General features: G+C 49.5%; 3 protein-coding genes across 3 annotated transcripts; all 3 read right to left on the bottom strand.

Moving 5' to 3' along the window:
- Nucleotides 1-885: 885 nt before the first annotated feature.
- On the bottom strand, nucleotides 886-3,108 carry CHC_T00008885001 (Serine/threonine protein kinase). Its single transcript, XM_005710726.1, has one exon. The coding sequence runs from the start codon at nucleotides 3,106-3,108 to the stop codon at nucleotides 886-888; it is 2,223 nt and encodes a 740-aa protein (XP_005710783.1).
- Nucleotides 3,109-5,457: 2,349 nt separating this feature from the next.
- Nucleotides 5,458-6,915, bottom strand: CHC_T00000757001 (hypothetical protein). Its single transcript, XM_005710725.1, has one exon. It carries the CDS (start codon nucleotides 6,913-6,915, stop codon nucleotides 5,458-5,460), a length of 1,458 nt encoding a protein of 485 aa, XP_005710782.1.
- A 1,781-nt stretch (nucleotides 6,916-8,696) lies between these two features.
- On the bottom strand, nucleotides 8,697-8,864 carry CHC_T00000756001 (hypothetical protein). The gene has a single exon (XM_005710724.1). The coding sequence runs from the start codon at nucleotides 8,862-8,864 to the stop codon at nucleotides 8,697-8,699; it is 168 nt and encodes a 55-aa protein (XP_005710781.1).
- Nucleotides 8,865-18,275: the final 9,411 nt, after the last annotated feature.

The following is an 18,275-nucleotide window of genomic DNA, read 5'->3' as shown; positions in this document are numbered from 1 at the left end:
GCACACACACAAGTAAATCGCAAGCGAAATTCCGTGTATGACCGTGAGGGAATGGGTGATGCCAGATTTGGCTGTGGCGTGGTCGGGAAGCTTTGGGTAAAGTACACGAAAATGGTCAATCGCAGAAACCGCGAACCGGACAAGCTTTACGATTTCTGACTTTTTGATCTCTGCGCTCGTGTGGGGGGAGGCGAGCGGGCGGCAGCCATGAAGATGGTGATCTAGAGAATGACTGCATCAGCGTGAGTCATCGACCTCGGTTACGGTAGAACCATGACCAGCGAATCTAAGCATCCTGCGAAAGAAACGTACAGGATGACGCTTTCAAGACGGCGATTTCGATTTCGAACTCGGAACGGTTGACTTCGACTCTGCTCCGAAGTATGCAACGCCGATATAGCAATTTTCTTTTGCAATCTGTTCAAAAGCCTGATTGATTCAGCTTAGACCGATGCATACGCAGACCTCTTCGCAGATTAGAGGTAAATCGTGGAAGCACGTCATCCACGTAGGACATTCAGTTTAAAACCCCACACTTTACAAGGCACGCAACGCGCAGAAAAATAGGGCGACGTGCAGGTGTTGTCCGGAAGCTACAACCTATTATAATATATCCCATCATGCCCTGGAGGAAGGCCAGGGAGGAGAGGAGGAGGAAAGGGAGAAGGGAAGGCGTCAGGAGGGTGGCAGTGGCGGGCCCATACTAAATCCTGTTATCGGTGTACTAGCATTGCCAGGAGCGGCCGCTGTAGGATCTGTGCATCAGTTCCCGCAATTCTTTACCAAAATAGTTTCGCTGCAACTCTCTATCCGACTAGACGACACTTTGATTATGATGCTCTCTTAAATTTCTTCCCAAATGCTCCCGTTCGGGGTGTCAATACTCTAGGTATCAAATTGCTTGCACATGTCTTCTAACCTTGCAGCAATATTACGGAATTCAGGTCGTCGGCTGGGATCGTCTGCAAAGCACTCCACAACCATCTGTCTAAGCTCAGGGCCACATTGTTCTGGCGGTGGCGTCGGAAGTTTGAGACCCCGATTACCAACCTTATATAAAATTTGCATGGGGTGCTCATCACGCCATGGCTTCTCACACATGACCAGTTCCCAAAGAATTACGCCAAACGAAAACACGTCTGATTTCTCGTTGAAGGCGTCTTGTCTCAAAAGTTCAGGTGCCATCCATTCAGGAGTACCTCCTGGGCCCGTGTTAACGTACGAGTTGACTCGTAGTCTGCTCAGCCCAAAGTCCGAGATTTTGACTTCCCGAACGTTTGTCCCTAGCAGAATATTTGGTGACTTCACATCGCGATGGATAATAACAGGATACTGGCTGTGCAAGAACGCCATTCCCTTTGCTACGCCAAATGCGATCCACACAATCTTGAGAAGTGGAAACGCTCCAAGAACATTTCTACGTCTGCGATGAATGGCGCGGTACAGATTGCCCCCAGGCATAAACTCCAAGATGATTGCCAAGTTTGGAACGTGAATACATGCTCCCTTGAACTGTACAATGTTGGAGTGTCGGAGCTTAGACATCAGCTTCATTTCCACCATAAATTCGCCCATGAGCGCATTCGGATCGTCGTCTTCCACCTTTTGCAAAGTCTTCACCGCCACCATCTTCTCCTCGTACTTACATTTGTACACCTCTCCAAATCCTCCAGCACCAATTCTCGGACCAAACACGATCTCCCTAAAGTCAACAGCCCAAGCTCTTCGCCATGCGGCATCAAAGAACATCTGTGAAACGGTCTCATCCGGATCAGGTTGCTCCGCCAGCGCTTCGAAAAGTTCGTTATCATTGCCGTCCTTCTTCATGAGGAGATTTTCTGCGATAAGCAGCTGTTGCTCTTCATGACCAGTGATGCCATTGATTCCTGATCCGGCCGCAGCACCCTCAAGGATCTCCTCTGGGCTGGACCCGGCATCACCCGGAGGGCTCCGTGCTGTCAACGCAGATAGGATTTCGTCCAGCAGAGTCCGTGCCTTCTCAAACGACGCCTCCCGACAATCGACACCCTCCGTGACGACAAGACGCTTAGCAAGTGGCGTAAGATCACATGATCGCCAAAACAAGGGAATAATAAAGTTACCCTGTGACTCGAAATCTCTGCAGTATGCTAGCGAGAAGGCTTCCGTGCACTCAACAGAATGGAAGTAGTCATCCGAAAGTAACGCAAGGAAGATGCGACTGGCGCTCACAGCTCCCATAATACTGTTGTCCACCACACCTCGCTTACGGATGGTAATATCGCGAGATTCAGCTTCAAAGATCCGAATGGCAGGATTCTTTGAAGAAAGATAAGAGATCATGTCCCTGGCCGCCTCCTTATCCTTCTGGGCGTAGGAAAAGTAGACATGGCGGGACGGAGCAGGGCCAAGGGTGGGGGAAATAGAAGGTCTAGTTAAGGCATCGCGAACCTTCCTAAAAGTTTCGATATCCTTCGTAATATCGGTCTCCGGTAATAAGATCTTGACAGAGCGAAGAGGCAGGCCCATGCGCATCCAGGCATAAGACACCTCGACGGCAGCTTTCACAAAGTGCTTTCTGAGGGAGGGCGAGAGCAGGGCACCCGACAAAGGGATAAGAACAGACTCGATCCTGACATCACCACCGATGACAGTGGTGAGACATTTGACAATATCCAAAACAATGTTATCATCCCTCGTGAGTTCTTCGCCGGGATCCTCGTAGACCAGTAGTCTCTTGTACTCGAAGCCGACCGGACGAGGCCGAGGTATTTGGCGCGATAGCCAACAGTGGTAATGTCTGCGATAAGATGGCTGGGGTTTAGATTCCTTCTCCAAGCTTGGGAGGGAGAGTTTTGCCCTATTAAGAGCAGCGAGTGACGAATCGCGATTGGCTTTGTACAAGCCGCGCTCGCGGAGATAGACGATGAGGACATCGGTCTCATCTTCTTTGGCAAGACCCTCGACCGAGCCCTGAAGAAGCTCAATCCTTCCTGTGTAATCTTTGCGGTGAACGTTAATAAAATCCTTTCGGTCCAGACCTAGACGCTCAGGGCGGCCATATCTGACGGGAGCGGTGGTAGGACTTGCGGGGGCGTCGGTAGATGGAAAGGTGTCCTTAACAGGCATGTGAGGAGGGTCTGGAACACTGCCCATGGGTCCCTCTCGAGAAGGCTCATACGGGTGATGCTGAGAAGGACCGCGCATGTGACTGTTGGGGCGTTGGTTCGGAGTAGGTGGAGTGCGTGACCTGCGCGGATTGGGGGCAAGCGGCCCGTTCCGGTAACGGAGGGTGAGGTCGGGCTCCGAAGCCTCGAAATCGGGAGGCGAACCGGAGACGCGCTGATCGTGGACATCCGGAATGATTGGCGAGGGGCGATCGCGATGTTTGCGGAGGGTTCTCTTGACACGGCGACGAGGGAAGGGAGACGAGTGGTGAGACGAGGGATTGGACGAGTGACGGGTGGTACTCAAGCCGCTTCCCATGATGATAGGAGGGCGGCGTGTAGACGGCGCCCACAACATGCGCCAATTCGAATACAAGTGAAACGCGATCAGACTCACAGAAAGAAATCAATTCTCGGTCGGATATGGAAAACCCAGTGAGGAAATATAAAGATTCCGTTTAGCACGAACTGCGAAAATGAAGTTTCATTATTAACGCAATTGGATGTTTCCAAACTCTGTGATAAAACTTGTAGATGTACGTGTCGGATGACCATCAGGAACTTTGAGCCTGATCGGATGCCCCCGAATCACGTCGCCTGGCATACTGTAAATTACCCCGAATCCTTTTTAGAAACAGATAGATGAGGGTCTGTTGGGTTTGGCGGCCACCACTATGTCGCCGGCTTTTAAGTGGGAAAGGCGTGGGGTAATACAGTATATTCTGTCTCACGAGTGGTCCCAGCGGGCCATTCCTGATTTCGCCCACGAATCTCGAACTTGTCGCGCCCTGAGAGGGCCGTTTCACCCAGCGGCTTTTCTCCACTGTACAGTACAATAAAATTGTACACACAGAGGAGAAAATTCGCCGGGTAGAACGGCCAGCGCATTTTCTCCTCTGTACAGTACAATAAAGTTGTGCAGACAGGGGAGAAAATTCGGCAGGTAGAACAATGCCATTCTATAATATCGCGCACTGTATATCTGCCTCGCTTTAAACATGTACAGATGGTGTTTCTATATGAATAAAGGGGCCAATCACTGCTGACCATGACTAAGGGCCAGGTAGAAAGGACCTAAGCCGCCGCAGATCCCTTCCTCTCTCTTCACAAGGTAACACGCAAACCATCTCGCGTTGTTCAGAGTCTGAACAACGCGAGATGGTTTAGGGGCGGAAGTTGCGACCAGTGCAGACGGTGCTATTGCAGAAAATATTTCCACATTATTTAACCTTTTTAAGTACTGTGCAGTACAGCGTGCCGTACAAGAGACCATAGGGCCTCAGCCCACTTCAGCGTCGCTATCGACAATTTCTTCGTGGCACGGTGTCTCTAGATAGTTACTTTTCCCCGTCGCAGCCGGAGCTGGTGTCGCTGAGGCCGATAGCTTTCCGGGCCTTTTTAGAATACAGGGGGTAAAGGCTTTCATGATATTGGACCAAAGTCCCAGGTCGGCATCATCTACCAAAGTGAAAAAATGAGGGCAATGTACAACCGCTTCTCTTTTCAAAATGTCGAAAACATCCATGGTCATCGTCTTGCGCCCTGGCTCTGGCCCTCGCCTTTGCCCTCCCCCAATTCTAAACTAACCTTGGAATCATTTCCTTGTTCCGTGCCCCTCCCTGTCCCAACCCCCTCCCGCCCTCGCCCTCTGGCCCTTTCGCACTCTCCCTCTTTTTCCCTTTCCACTGTGAAGAGTCATTTTGGGGTGCTTAAAGCATTGTGGGTCTGTTCTACATTAATAATACCAGACCTCAAGTCCACGTGTAAGATAAGTGAGATACTGTACGTGCAAGTGTGTACGGTACACAGTGAGAGGATAGGATTTTCTTCAGAGACCCCGCACCGTGCCCAATCAGACCCTCACTATCGGATACGCGGCCTTTCCTTCACAGCTACACGCAGGGAAATAGATGCCGCCGGATCCTCCCCTCTTATCTATGATTCTACCCCCGCCCTTTCGATCCGGCTCCGTCTACAGTATTTCAAGCCTTCTTCCTTCAAACAAAGTCTAACGTTCAGAGCAGCACACGGAAGCATGACAAAAGGGAAGGCCTTGCGGTTATTAAAGATTGAGACATCACACAATGATTACGCAGCCCACGGACGCCCATGACCTCGAGCGGCGAATTTCTTTTTGGGGATGGCTGTCGCGGGGACAGCTCCACATCATCCTCACCATTCAGATCACTTCAGCAAGTCTCTACAGTACAGTACATGTACATACGCCTCATATTCTACGTACAGCAAGTTTGGAAAACCAGATGACTGCTTACGCATCCCGCTACGAGGGCAAACTGATGCGTCTTGGTGTTCAGTCTTCGTCGGTCGCTTCAGTCAACTGGTTCTTAACCAGGTTCGCATACTCTCCATTCGGAATGCGCAGCAGCTGTTCATGTTTTCCGCTTTCCACAATCCGACCCTTTGACACCACCGCTATCACATCGGCGTTCTTCACTGTAGACAACCGATGCGCGACGGCCACCGTCGTGCGTTCTGCTGCTGCCTTGTCCAACGCGTCTTGTACAACTCGCTCCGACACCGCATCGAGTGCAGAAGTTGCTTCGTCCAGTAGAAGGATTCGGGGCTCTCGCACAAGCGCTCGAGCGATTGCCACGCGCTGCCGTTGCCCGCCTGAAAGTCTTTCCCCCCGTGCGCCAACGACAGTGTCATATCCGTCTTCCAGTTCTGAAATGAATGAGTGAGCATTGGCAGCCTTCGCAGCTGCTATGATTGTGTCATCTGTCACCGGAGTCCCATCAGAGTGGTCCAGCCTGTAGGCAATATTGTCCCGTATACTCCTATTGAAAAGATCAGGCTCTTGGGAAACAAGACCCAAGTTGAATCGCAGGTGATTCAGGTTGTACTCTCGGATTTCAGTATCATCAATTGGAATAGTCCCTTCGCGAGGATCGTAGAATCGCTCCAAAAGGGCAATAGTCGTAGATTTTCCACATCCACTAGCTCCAACCAATGCTAACGTTTGGCCCTGAGATACTTCAATGGATGCCCCTCGAAGAACGTGAACGTCCGGACGCGACGGATACTCAAATCGCAACCCTTCTGCCGCCAGATGACCGGAAATTGAAGACACCTCTCCAGTCTTCTTACTTGGGTCAATGCCCGATTCACGATCCAAAAGGCGGAAGATTTTGGTAGCAGCAATTTTCGCCTTGCTCACATCACTGGCTTGACCACTGGCATTTCCAAGCATCATCCCGGCGAAGAGAAGTCCCGTGATCGCCGTCATAAGCTCGGGAAAATCGCAAAATCCATTGCGGACAAAGATCGAGCCAATCCAAAAGCTCACAGCCCAGAGTGCTTGAGATAGAAACTCGGAGATACCGAACATTATCCCGGCAACCATTGCTGACTTGCGCCCATTCCTAATTGGAATCTCAAGTGCTGCGTTATATTTTCGCAAGAAGACATCCTGCACACCCACGGATGTAACGGTATCAAAGTTATTCACTGCCTCGGACGCAATAGTACCCGCCTCTGCGTACATCTTCTCCGAATCAGCGTCAAAACCTGTCATCAGTTTCATTTGCAATGCACCACAAATAGCCATAATCGGGAAAACGCCCGTTACCACGAGGGCTACGCGCCAGCACGCTTCATATGCTATAGCAAACCCAGTAAAAATTGTGCTCAAAGCGAACGACATGAGACCCAATGTATCCCCAGTTACACCCTTCACCAGCGAGGCCTCAGTGGCAAGTCGTGTTGTGAGGGCGCCCACTGAGTTCTTCCTCTCATCGAAAAATCCCATTTCCTGTCTCAAGATGGCTCTGAAACTTCTCCGCTTCAGTTTCAATGTCAGTCGCTCTCCAATAATTCCCAATCCAGACGACTGACAGAAGTAGCCGAAGAAAGAACCACCCCCAATCGCAACGAAGTAGAGACACCACTTCCGAATCTCCCCTGGAGTGTTATCTGCCAGTCGCATTATGACAAAAATGACCTGGAGTTTGGACAATACGAAGTGTAACGTAACCACATGCAGTAGACATAAACACGGTTAGCAACAAGAACAATGGAACATCGCAAAAACAGACGAGACGAGAATCAGGATAACCCAAAGCACGCCAAGAACAAATCATTATCCGTTCGATCTTACCCTTGAGAAGACAATAGACATGACTGGAAAGGCGGAACCGGCAACCGCCGCTCCAACGATTCCGATCAAGATCCAATACCACTCAGCTGGCCGACCCCTCCCGTTGCCAAAAGGTACTGTTTAGAGATTTATCATACTTTTTCGTGCACCCCGGACCTATGTGCGCAAAATCGGGTCATCCGTTAAATTGGTGTGCGCTAAAACGGGGCACCCCCTGTACTGGGGAATGGGGTACAGAGCTGCAGTTGTGGGCTGAAAGACGGTGTGCGTCCCCCTCTCTCCCCCCCCCGCGCCGTAAAGTAGATGTATGCTGTAAAAATTGGCGACATACAATTGAAATCTGCAACATTTATTGACGTTTTTTATATTATTATAAAGGTGACCGACGCCGTCGCTGGTGTCCGACGCCTGTCCCACGAAAACGCAAAATTCGCGCCCCACCCCCCCGTGACGCCGGCTGCGCCGTGAGCCTATGACTCGCGCTCGTGCTGTCAACACGTGCGCGTCACACCGCACGCCTCCGCGTCCACAGCCGGCTCCTCCCAGCGCTGTAGAGTCGGGCCCCACCCCGTGACGCCCGCTGCACCGTGAGTCTATGGCACGCGCTCGCGCCGTCGACACGCGCGCGTCACACCGCACGACTCCGCGTCCACAGCCGGCCCCTCCCAGCGCTGTAGAGCCGCGCCCTTCCTCGCGGCCGCTGCGCCCCCCCCCACCTCCCCCATACGGTTGTTTTCAAATAATTTGCTATCCCAACTATTTTGGCGTTGTCCAAAATGTAGGGCAACCCCCCTTCAGTTGTTCAATTATTCGAAGTCTGACAAGATGAGAGACGCGTGAGCGATTTTTTGTACCTAGCCGTCGAAACCTCCCCCACGGAGCACTGGGAGGCTTTTGGCCTTATGATCGGTATGTATACATGATATGTATGCAACTGTACCAGTATCGTTCTATCGTTCTTCTCGTCTTTGTCCAAGTTTTTCCATCACTCCTGTGACGTTGAAATCTCGCATCCGCTCTTGCAATGACCTTCAAACATTCAAGCCAACATGCCAATGAGTCGCCCGTGACACTCTTCAGACACTCCTCTCCCACGTCCGTCCCTCTTCCACCCTTTCCTTTCTCCCTCGTCCCTCGATACAGCGTCCCGCTCGCTGCCTGCACACATGCCTTACGAATGATAGGTTGCCCATGTCCCATTCGCGATGCTCTATGCAGGTGGCGTGAACGCCACCTGTTCAGGTCGAACCCTTCTATCTCGCTCGTACTGTAGCGCGGCGACGGCCGCATCTGCACTCTCGCTTCAAACTCTACCGACACCACCCGTTTCGCACACTTTGAAACACGCAAAAAAAATTTACTGAACGACAAACACACGATGAGCACGCATTACTTACAACTAAAGCCTTTTCCTCCAACCTTGGTCCCACGTCTCACTCCCTTCCGCCAAGCAGAGCTGTAGCAAACCCCCTCATCACTTCTATCGTATCACGACCGTAGTCCCTCAGCCCCGCAATCTCCCGGCACGCCTGTGACACCGCATCTCCAATGTTCCCGTCGGCGAGTAGTTGAAACTGCACCTCGTTCAGGCGGTGCAGCATCAGTTCCTGTGATGCAATTCGTCCAGCGATGCTCTGTAGACACCGCTGCAACCCCGCTGCCATCGGCTCCGACGCCGACGGTAGGGGAGATGGCGCATCCGTCATGTGCGAAGCACCCTCCATCCCGCAAGCGATTGCCGCCAGCACTTCGTCGCTCTCCGTGCTCATCGACAATGGGAGTGCTGGTGAACACACTTGGTCTTCATATCTATCGCCCAGCGTGCCCTCATGCTCACCCTGCATCTCCTGCGTCCTCATCACATTCGCGTGCAACGTCATCGATCCAAATAGATGTGATACTCCATTTTCGTTGCCCTGCAGGTTTCCACCTTCGCCTTCAGTGATGTGTCCATCGGGAGCGTAGCCTCCTGCCACCGGCCAAGGGACGCATTTGTTCTGGGCTTCCCAGCCGACCGCTGCGGCGAGCTCCTCTTGTATTGGCTCCACATATACCCGCTCCTGGTGCTGCGCGGTGACCGGCAAATACTCTACCGGGATGCTGTGATCCTTGACAGTGTAAGCTTCATATGAAGTGTCCGAGGCTGGAGATTGCTCTTCCGGGGAACCGTATGGAGGCTGGTACTGTGCTTCCCAATGCGCGGGAGGCTGGTGCTGCGCTATGCTATACGCAGTCTGCTCCACTGTCGCGCATTGCTCCTCCTTAATGACGTAGTGTACACGCCCAGCAGCCTGCGAGACTCGGGCCGGCTGCTCCTGAAGCGCCGGTGTGTTTTGATTCGGTTGTTGGTCGTTTCCATGGTGAACAAAGCGGCCAGGCTGTTTCGTATTGTTGGCAACTGGCACATCTTGTCGGTGTTGCTGCAGCGCAACAGCCTTCTTGACCGTCTTTTTCTGCGCAACTGCCTTGCGTTCATTCGATTTGACCTTGGCGTTGGGCCCCTTCTTCCCGCGCTTCTTGGAAATACCCCCTTCGAGGGCGGCGCGGATGTTTTTGGAGCGGCGCAAGCCGCACGCGTTGCAAAGCGTTGCAACGCCGCCCGATCCGCTACGGCGGACGGGGGTGATGATGGTTTTGCACCTGGCACAAGTCCAAGGGGTTCCATCGGGTAGAAAGCGAATGATCCCCTTGGGCTTGCGCTTGGAGCGGCCCTTGCAAGCAGGTGGGGGGGTAAGAGGTTTGGTAGCGGGAGAAGTGAGGCGAGCAACGGAAGCGTCGAGGGAGTTTGGGGGAGGCTCTGTAGGGCAACCGATAGAGAAGAACGGTGTTTGGGGGGAGGCGGTGGGAAACATGTTGGAGAGTTGGTGGTATCGTAGAACGAAAAAAAAAAGAGTCAAGATGAGATGATGAGCGTCGGGATAATGGGTGAGGAGGGGAGAGGAACGAAAGCTAGTACGGCGGGGTTGGCTGTTTATAAAGAGCGGGGCTATGGACGACGGTGTGGGTGGGGGAAAGGGGTTCGCTAAGGCGCAGAGCGGTTCGTTACCAACTATGATTCACTCGGTTGGGGGGATGAGGGGGGCGAGCGAGGGACTGTTCCCCGTGAGAGGCAGATTGTATGAGCACGGGCCTGCCGATGCAGCCCGCAGGAGGGCCACAATGGAGGAAAGGGCGGGGATGGGCGGGGGGGAAATGGGGGAGGTGGAGGGGGGGGGCCGCCGCTTGCACATAGCGGCGTGCAGCCGGCTGCCTATGGGAGTTTGGACAGTAAGAAGGCAGGGGCGGGGATGGTTGGGGGCGATGAAAGGAGTCCACGGTGGGGAAGAGGGGTTCTGTACGGGGGGGGGGAGGAAGGAGGGGAGTGGGGAAGCGGGCGGCGACGGTGGGGGTAAGTGGATGGGGGAGGAGGAGGTCAAGACATGGCCGTATGCGCGACGCGCGGAGAAGTGAATTTGTGCCCAAACGGAGCCGATTTGCTGAATCTCGATCTCACCGTTCCATCGCGGCCGTGTCCGGCTGCATCGCATCGCCCCAGACGTGTCTCCCCAATCAACGCCTCCGCGTGCACCGCCGCCAGTTCTGCATACACCTTCCCAGAGCCGCGCCGTTCCACCTTCACCGCTTGCCTACCGCTTTACCTTCAAACTCCCGCGCGTGTCCGCTTCATTCTACACATTCGCCTATCCGTGCGTGACCCTCCAGTTGACCGCGGATGGTGGTCGCGCCTCGCGCGTTTCTGCACTACACCCATTGCCTCGTTGTCTCCGTGCAGTCGGGGAGCAAGCGGGGAATGCTCTCCGGGCCACAGCCGCCTGCTTTCCGATTTCTATGTGCCCGCTGGAGCTCGCCGCCGAGCTCGCCGTGATGCAGGTCAGGGATGCTTTCAGGTCGCCATCGATTTGTTGCTATCAATTTCGGAGAGCAGGGGCAGCTCCGATGCACGTCGGAGCAACGTGCCGTTAGGGGGCAGCTTGAGAGGGGCGCAGTGGGGATTGTAGAGATGGACGTGGACGGCGGGCCATTAATGAGCATGAGCAAGGGCAACTCTTCCCGCTAATTACGGGTGTTGCATGCCGGCGGTATTCGCAAAGCCATCCTTCTTGCGCTCTCCCCTACAAGTATTTTCAGAATCCCTGCCACATTCGCAAAAACAGACACGTTTCTACCCTCGTACAAAACTATTGAAGCGGTAGCATCCTGCCAGTGGATCTGCGCTTTAGCGGAGCATGCCATCTCCGGCCGCACCTCAGCCTCGTCAGCTTCCTCAACCCTCCTCTTACAGAATGTCTTGTCCTTCGAACGCATGCCTCAGATGTCAAATCTCTCCGCCATTCGCGGCTCTTGGCATATCCTCACTCCACATCCACCACTGCCATAACACTTTCGTACACTCGTTCTTGGCCACGGTATGCTCAGAAGCAGTACCTCTTTTCCATTGCGGCACATATGCTCTTGTCCTATCCTTCCCGACTGCCGCACTTATCACGCGTCGCACAGCAGCAGATGGTACCTACTTGACGATCTATGACAGGCTGATTACGGCTTGAACATCACCTCGACGCTGGATAACTCGTCGAAAGACAACTGAATCGTCGAAAGAAGGAATCTCTCGCTGAGCGCCCGCGGTTCACTTTTACCACACGCTCATGCGGCGTGGCACGTATGCCCGAGTCCTCATACTGATCTATGAATATAAATAACTTTATTACAGAAATAAATCACATCCCGCAGCGCCTGTGCCGCGCGCTGCACACGGACAGCCCGCGAGAGAGAAATGTTCGTCATGGAGAGCGCGCGCCCAGGCGCCCCTATCTGCGACGATCTGTGCACGAGCGCGTCCGGGAGACTCAGCTCGTATATAATTCCTAGGCTCTACTTGCTCGTGACCGCGGGGAGCGTGTTATGTGAAGAGCATGCAGGCTCGTCCAAAGGACGTGCTGCACGACTTCGTTGAGATGTGCACCGGCGTGCAGCCTGACCCCTTCCTACCATTCCCCAAGCTTGCTCCTCCGTCCCACGTCGTCACCTCCCTCTGTCCTGTCGAAACGAAAAAAGAAAAAACCTCCATCTTCACCCATTCCGCCCTCCCTTCGTATCCCCTTGGTACCCATCCCCGCTCCCTACCCCCACCACCCAAACATAATCCTCCCCCCACACCCGACCCCCGCGCCCGCACCTCCTCTTTCTTCGCAGCAACGGACTATCCCAGTATTCCAGGTCCGTCACTGCGTCTGTGGTCCCAGCATAAAGCGTTTTGGCTTTTGTAAGACTTGAATCTTTAGTGCAGATGTGCAGTATGAGTGATAGCGCCCTGCGTGAGTTCCTTGAAAGCAGTGATGCAAGAAAAGTGGCTTTAAAAAGTCGAAATTCAATTTACTTATAGTGCCGGGTTCGATATAGAGCCATTTTCGTCCCACCCCCACAGGTCAGCACTATATTACCAATACAGGAAATGTTAGTATGGGTGGCCACCCATACTAGAATTGCCCTCCGAAAAGTTATCAAATTTTAATAAAGTTGTAGTATGGCTGGCCACCCATACAGCAAAATGAAATCTTGTCGCGCGACAACCGCACTAGAATCACACCCAAATCACCCCCGAAAACATTACCAAAAATCACCCTAACGCAATTTATTACACGTGCGAACAGAAATGCTTTGTATGACACGTGGTGATCAAAATGCAATCTATAACACGTTACACTGTCGAACATTAATTAATGCATATTAAAAACACTATATATTTAACTATGATGTAATTTTGTCAAATTTTACAGCAAGGACGATGTCGTACGACACTCTTCGCCGGTCTGTGATCAGTGACCACTGATCACAGACCCACTGATCACAGACCCACTGATCACAGGGCCATTTGCTAGAAAAATTGGGAATCTAAAATTTTGTCAAATTTTACAGCAAGGACGATGTCGTACGACACCGTTCGCCGGTCTGTGATCAATGACCACTGATCACAGACCCACTGATCACAGCCCCACTGATCACAGACCTATTGATCACAGGGCCAAAATCTAAAACATTTTTTAAAATTTGCAATCTTAAGTTTTGGCGATGACAACTTCGCCACGAGCGATACCTGCTCTACCCACAGCCCCGTTGACACTTTTTTGCCCTAAAGCCAGCCTCATTCTATCTCAAGTACTTTCCACTTAATATTGAAGTCTTCTAAAACTGTACTATCCCATTAACGCGAGTATTGCTCTGTACCCACAGACCCTTCTACAGTGTTACCGCCCTAAAGCCAGACTCGCTCTATCTGAAGTACCTTCCATTAAATTAAGGTTTTCTAAAACTGTACCATCCTATTAACGCAAATATTTTTTCGATATTATTGGGCTGCCGTTTTACACGGTTGTGTCCCAGATCTGGAAGTGTTGTACGACATCCCCCCTTGGTATGTGATCAGTGACCACTGATCACAGAACCAAAATCTAAGATATTTTTTTAATTTTTGGAGTCAATGGAGGTCGTGCGTGAGGACCGTTGTACGTGGGAGTTGTCTGCATAATTGCTTGGTAGTGTCAGCTCTTAACTCTTGCGTGACTGTGTCAGACATTACTTAATCCCCTACTCCATTAATCCCCTAAATACAAATATTGTAAGTAATAAATAATTGAGGTAATATTTAATGATCACTTAATTGATGCACAAGCTCTACCATCATTCAGACAATGGTGTTTTAAACCCTGGCGTCCTTGGGACGCAGTTTGGTAATTAATTGGGGCATGTTGTAATCATTATACATTTAATGTTAATATTTAGTTTTCAATTAGTTAGAATTTTCGTGTAGTTTGATCCAGACGACAGTACAGCACACCATACGTAATGAGACGCAGGCAATGGGTCATACCGTAGTTTCCACGCAATAAAGTATCCGACGGACACCCGCTTCTTCGTGATCGGAGGGTATCGGAGTTCAGGGAACCACACTTCGAAAGCAGTGATGCAAGAAAAGTGGGATTTAAAAGTCGAAATTTCAATTTTCTTATACTGCCAGGTTCGATATAGAGCCGTTTTCGTCCCACTGGCACAGGTCAGCACTATATTACCAATACAGGAAATGTTAGTATGGGTGGCCACCCATACTAGAATCACCCTCCGAAAGTTATCAAATTTTAATAAAGTTGTAGTATGGCTGGCCACCCATACAGCAAAATGAAATCTTGTCGCGCGACAACCATACTACAATCATACTCAAATCACGCCCCAAAAAATATCAAAAATCTTAGATTTAACGTTAATAATTTAATATTTAACTACTATTTAATTAATGTCGAGCAGTACCGTCATTAGAACAATGGTACCCCGAAACTTTGCGTCCTTAGGACGCGATTGCGGAACATTACACTGTCGGACATGAATTAATGCATTTCATAAACACTATATACTTAACATAAATATTTAACTACGATTTAATAAATGTCTTGGTCACCACGTATACTTCATTGCATTTTAGTCATCTACACGTGTAGTACATTGCATTTTGTTCGCCACGAGAAATGCATTGCATTTTTGTCGTGCAACAAGATTTTCAAAAGCTGTATGGGTGGCCAGCCATACTGGAATCGACCTCCAAAAAATTAGCAAAAATTACATTAGTTGCAGTATGGCTGGCCACCCATACAGCTTTTGAAAATCTTGTTGCACGACAGAACATTGCATATCATACCAAAGACCTTGCCTGCTCTTGGAAGCCTGCACGATGTACCCTGATATTTTTGAGAGCCCGGCAGGGCTCTATAGTCGTGAAATCCCCCACTACTACTGAACAACAAACTTTACTTATATATCCTTTGCCAATCAATCGCGGAATCGACTACGTCTTTAAGCCCCAATGTCACAATACGAAGTCTAGAGTGCTCTAGAGTGCAGTAATAAGTCTGCAAATAAATAGACCCAATGCATTAAACAAGCACACCAACTGGAATGGATGTCGTGCGCGAGGACTGCTATTAATTAATCCCCTACTCCGTCAATCCCCTAATTAGAAATATTGCAATTAGTAAATAATTGACGTTAATATTTAATGATCATTTAATTGTTGCACAAGCTCTACCATCATCGAGACAATGGTGCTCCAAAACCGAGCGTCCTTGGGACGCGATCTCGTTATTAATTAACGCATATTGCAATCATTATATATTTAATGCTCACGTACATGGCTTTCACACAACTTTCGATGACAGCAAGATCCGACAATTGTACAACAGTGTTGTTCGTTATTACGAAGTCTTCTTGTGAGCTCACAGTAGAGCCTCTCTGCCTGTGGAGAGATCGGAGTTCTGGAAGGCGCAGGGCCGAAAGGTGCATGCACCGTTTGGGGGGCTGGAAGCGTTTGGTTGTGGTGCAAATATTTCTTAAAATGACGATGTCGTACGACACCCTTCGCCAGTCTGTGATCAGTGACCACTGATCACAGACCCATTGATCACAGGGCCATTTGCTAAAAAAATTGGGAATCTAAAATTTTGTCAAATTTTACAGCAAGGACGATGTCGTACGACACCCTTCGCCGGTCTGTGATCAGTGACCACTGATCACAGACCCACTGATCACAGACCCACTGATCACAGACCCACTGATCACAGGGCCAAAATCTAAAACATTTTCTAAAAATTTGCAATCTTAAGTTTTGGCGATGACAACTTCGCCACGAGCGAAACCCGCTCTACTCACAGGCCCGTTGACAGTTTTTTCGCCCTAAAGCCAGCCTCCCTCTATCTGAAGTACTTTCCATTTAATATTGAGGTCTTCTAAAACTGTACTATCCCATTAACGCGAGTATTGCTCTGTACCCACAGACCCTTCTACATTATCACCGCCCTAAAGCCAGACTCGCTCTATCTGAAGTACTTTCCATTAACATTAAGGTCTTCAAAAACTGTCCCATCCTATTAACGCAAATATTTTTTCGATATTATTGGGCTGCCGTTTCAACCGGTTGTGTCCAAGATTTGGAGGTGTCGTACGACACCCCTCCTTGGTCTGTGATCAGTGACCACTGATCACAGAACCAAAATCTAAGACATTTTTCTAAAATTTGGAATCAATGGAGGTCGTGCGCGAGGACCGTTGTACGTGGGAGTTGTCTGCATAATTGCTTGGTAGTGTCAGCTATTAACTCTTGCTTGACTGTGTCAGACATTACTTAGTCCCCTACTCCATTAATTTCCTAAATACAAATATTGTAACTAGTAAATAATTGAGGTAATTTTTAATGATCATTTAATTGATGCACAAGCTCTACCATCATCCAGACAATGGTGCTTCAAACCCTTGCGTCTTTGGGACGCAGTTTGGTAATTAATTGGGGCATGTTGTAATCATTATACATTTAATGTTAATATTTAGTTTTCAATTAGTTAGAATTTTCGTGTAGTTTGATCCAGACGACAGTACAGCACACCATAGGTAATGAGACGCAGGCAATGGGTCATACCGTAGTTTCCACGCAATAAAGTATCCGACGGACACCCGCTTCTTCGTGGATCGGAGGGTATCGGAGTTCACGGAACCACACTTCGAAAGCAGTGATGCAAGAAAAGTGGGATTTAAAAGTCGAAATTTCAATTTTCTTATACTGCCAGGTTCGATATAGAGCCGTTTTCGTCCCACTGGCACAGGTCAGCACTATATTACCAATACAGGAAATGTTAGTATGGGTGGCCACCCATACTAGAATCACCCTCCGAAAGTTATCAAATTTTAATAAAGTTGTAGTATGGCTGGCCACCCATACAGCAAAATGAAATCTTGTCGCGCGACAACCATACTACAATCATACTCAAATCACGCCCCAAAAAATATCAAAAATCTTAGATTTAACGTTAATAATTTAATATTTAACTACTATTTAATTAATGTCGAGCAGTACCATCATTAGAACAATGGTACCCCGAAACGTTGCGTCCTTAGGACGCGATTGCGGAACATTACACTGTCGGACATGAATTAATGCATTTCATAAACACTATATACTTAACATAAATATTTAACTACGATTTAATAAATGTCTTGGTCGCCACGTGTACTTCATTGCATTTTAGTCATCTACACGTGTAGTACATTGCATTTTATTCGCCACGAGTAATACATTGCATTTTTGTCGTGCAACAAGATTTTCAAAAGCTGTATGGCTGGCCACCCATACAGCTTTTGAAAATCTTGTTGCACGACAGAACATTGCATATCATACCAAAGACCTTGCCTGCTCTTGCAAGCCTGCGCGATTTACCCTGATATTTTTGAGAGCCCGGCAGGGCTCTATAGTGGAAAAATCCCCCACTATAACTGAACAACAAACTTTACTTATATATCCTTTGCCAATCTATCGTGGAATGGACTACGTCTTTTAAGCCGTAATGTCACAATACGAAGTCTAGAGTGCCCTAGAGTGCAGTAATAAGTCTGCAAATATATAGACCCAATGCAATAAACAAGCACACCAACTCGAATGGAGGTCGTGTGTGACGACCGTTGTACGTGGGAGTTGTCCGCGTAATTGCTGGACAGTGTCAGCTGTTAACTCTTGCTTGACAGTGTCAGACATTAATTAATCTCCCACTCCATTAATCCCCTAATTAGAAATATTGTAATTAGTAAATAATTGTGGTTAATATTTAATGATCATTTAATTGTTGCACAAGCTCTACCATCATCCAGACAATGGTGCTCCAAACCCCCGCGTCCTTGGGACGCGATTTCGTTACTAACTAGCGCATGTTGTAATCATTATAAATTTAATGTTAATATTGAGTTTTCAATTAGTTAGAATTTTCCTGGACTTGGGAAGCCGTCAGCGTAGGAAAGTCGGTCGAAGAACTTTTTGGAAGTATACAGCCACCGGCCCCCACTGTTAGGAATGTACATGGACAACTGTGTTCCCGTAATCCCCCTCCTCCCCCTAATCTCAAATTCGAGATGCACACTCATAACTTCAACCAAAAGCAAAATTGCTCAACCTGCACCTCATTCAGACTCTGGCAAACCACAGA

The sequence above is a fragment of the Chondrus crispus genome, genomic scaffold (genome assembly GCF_000350225.1).
Source record: "Chondrus crispus Stackhouse genomic scaffold, scaffold_617, whole genome shotgun sequence".
NCBI lineage: Eukaryota > Rhodophyta > Florideophyceae > Gigartinales > Gigartinaceae > Chondrus > Chondrus crispus.
Note: the sequence above shows the minus strand (reverse complement) of the source record. Positions and strands in the feature narration are given on the sequence as shown.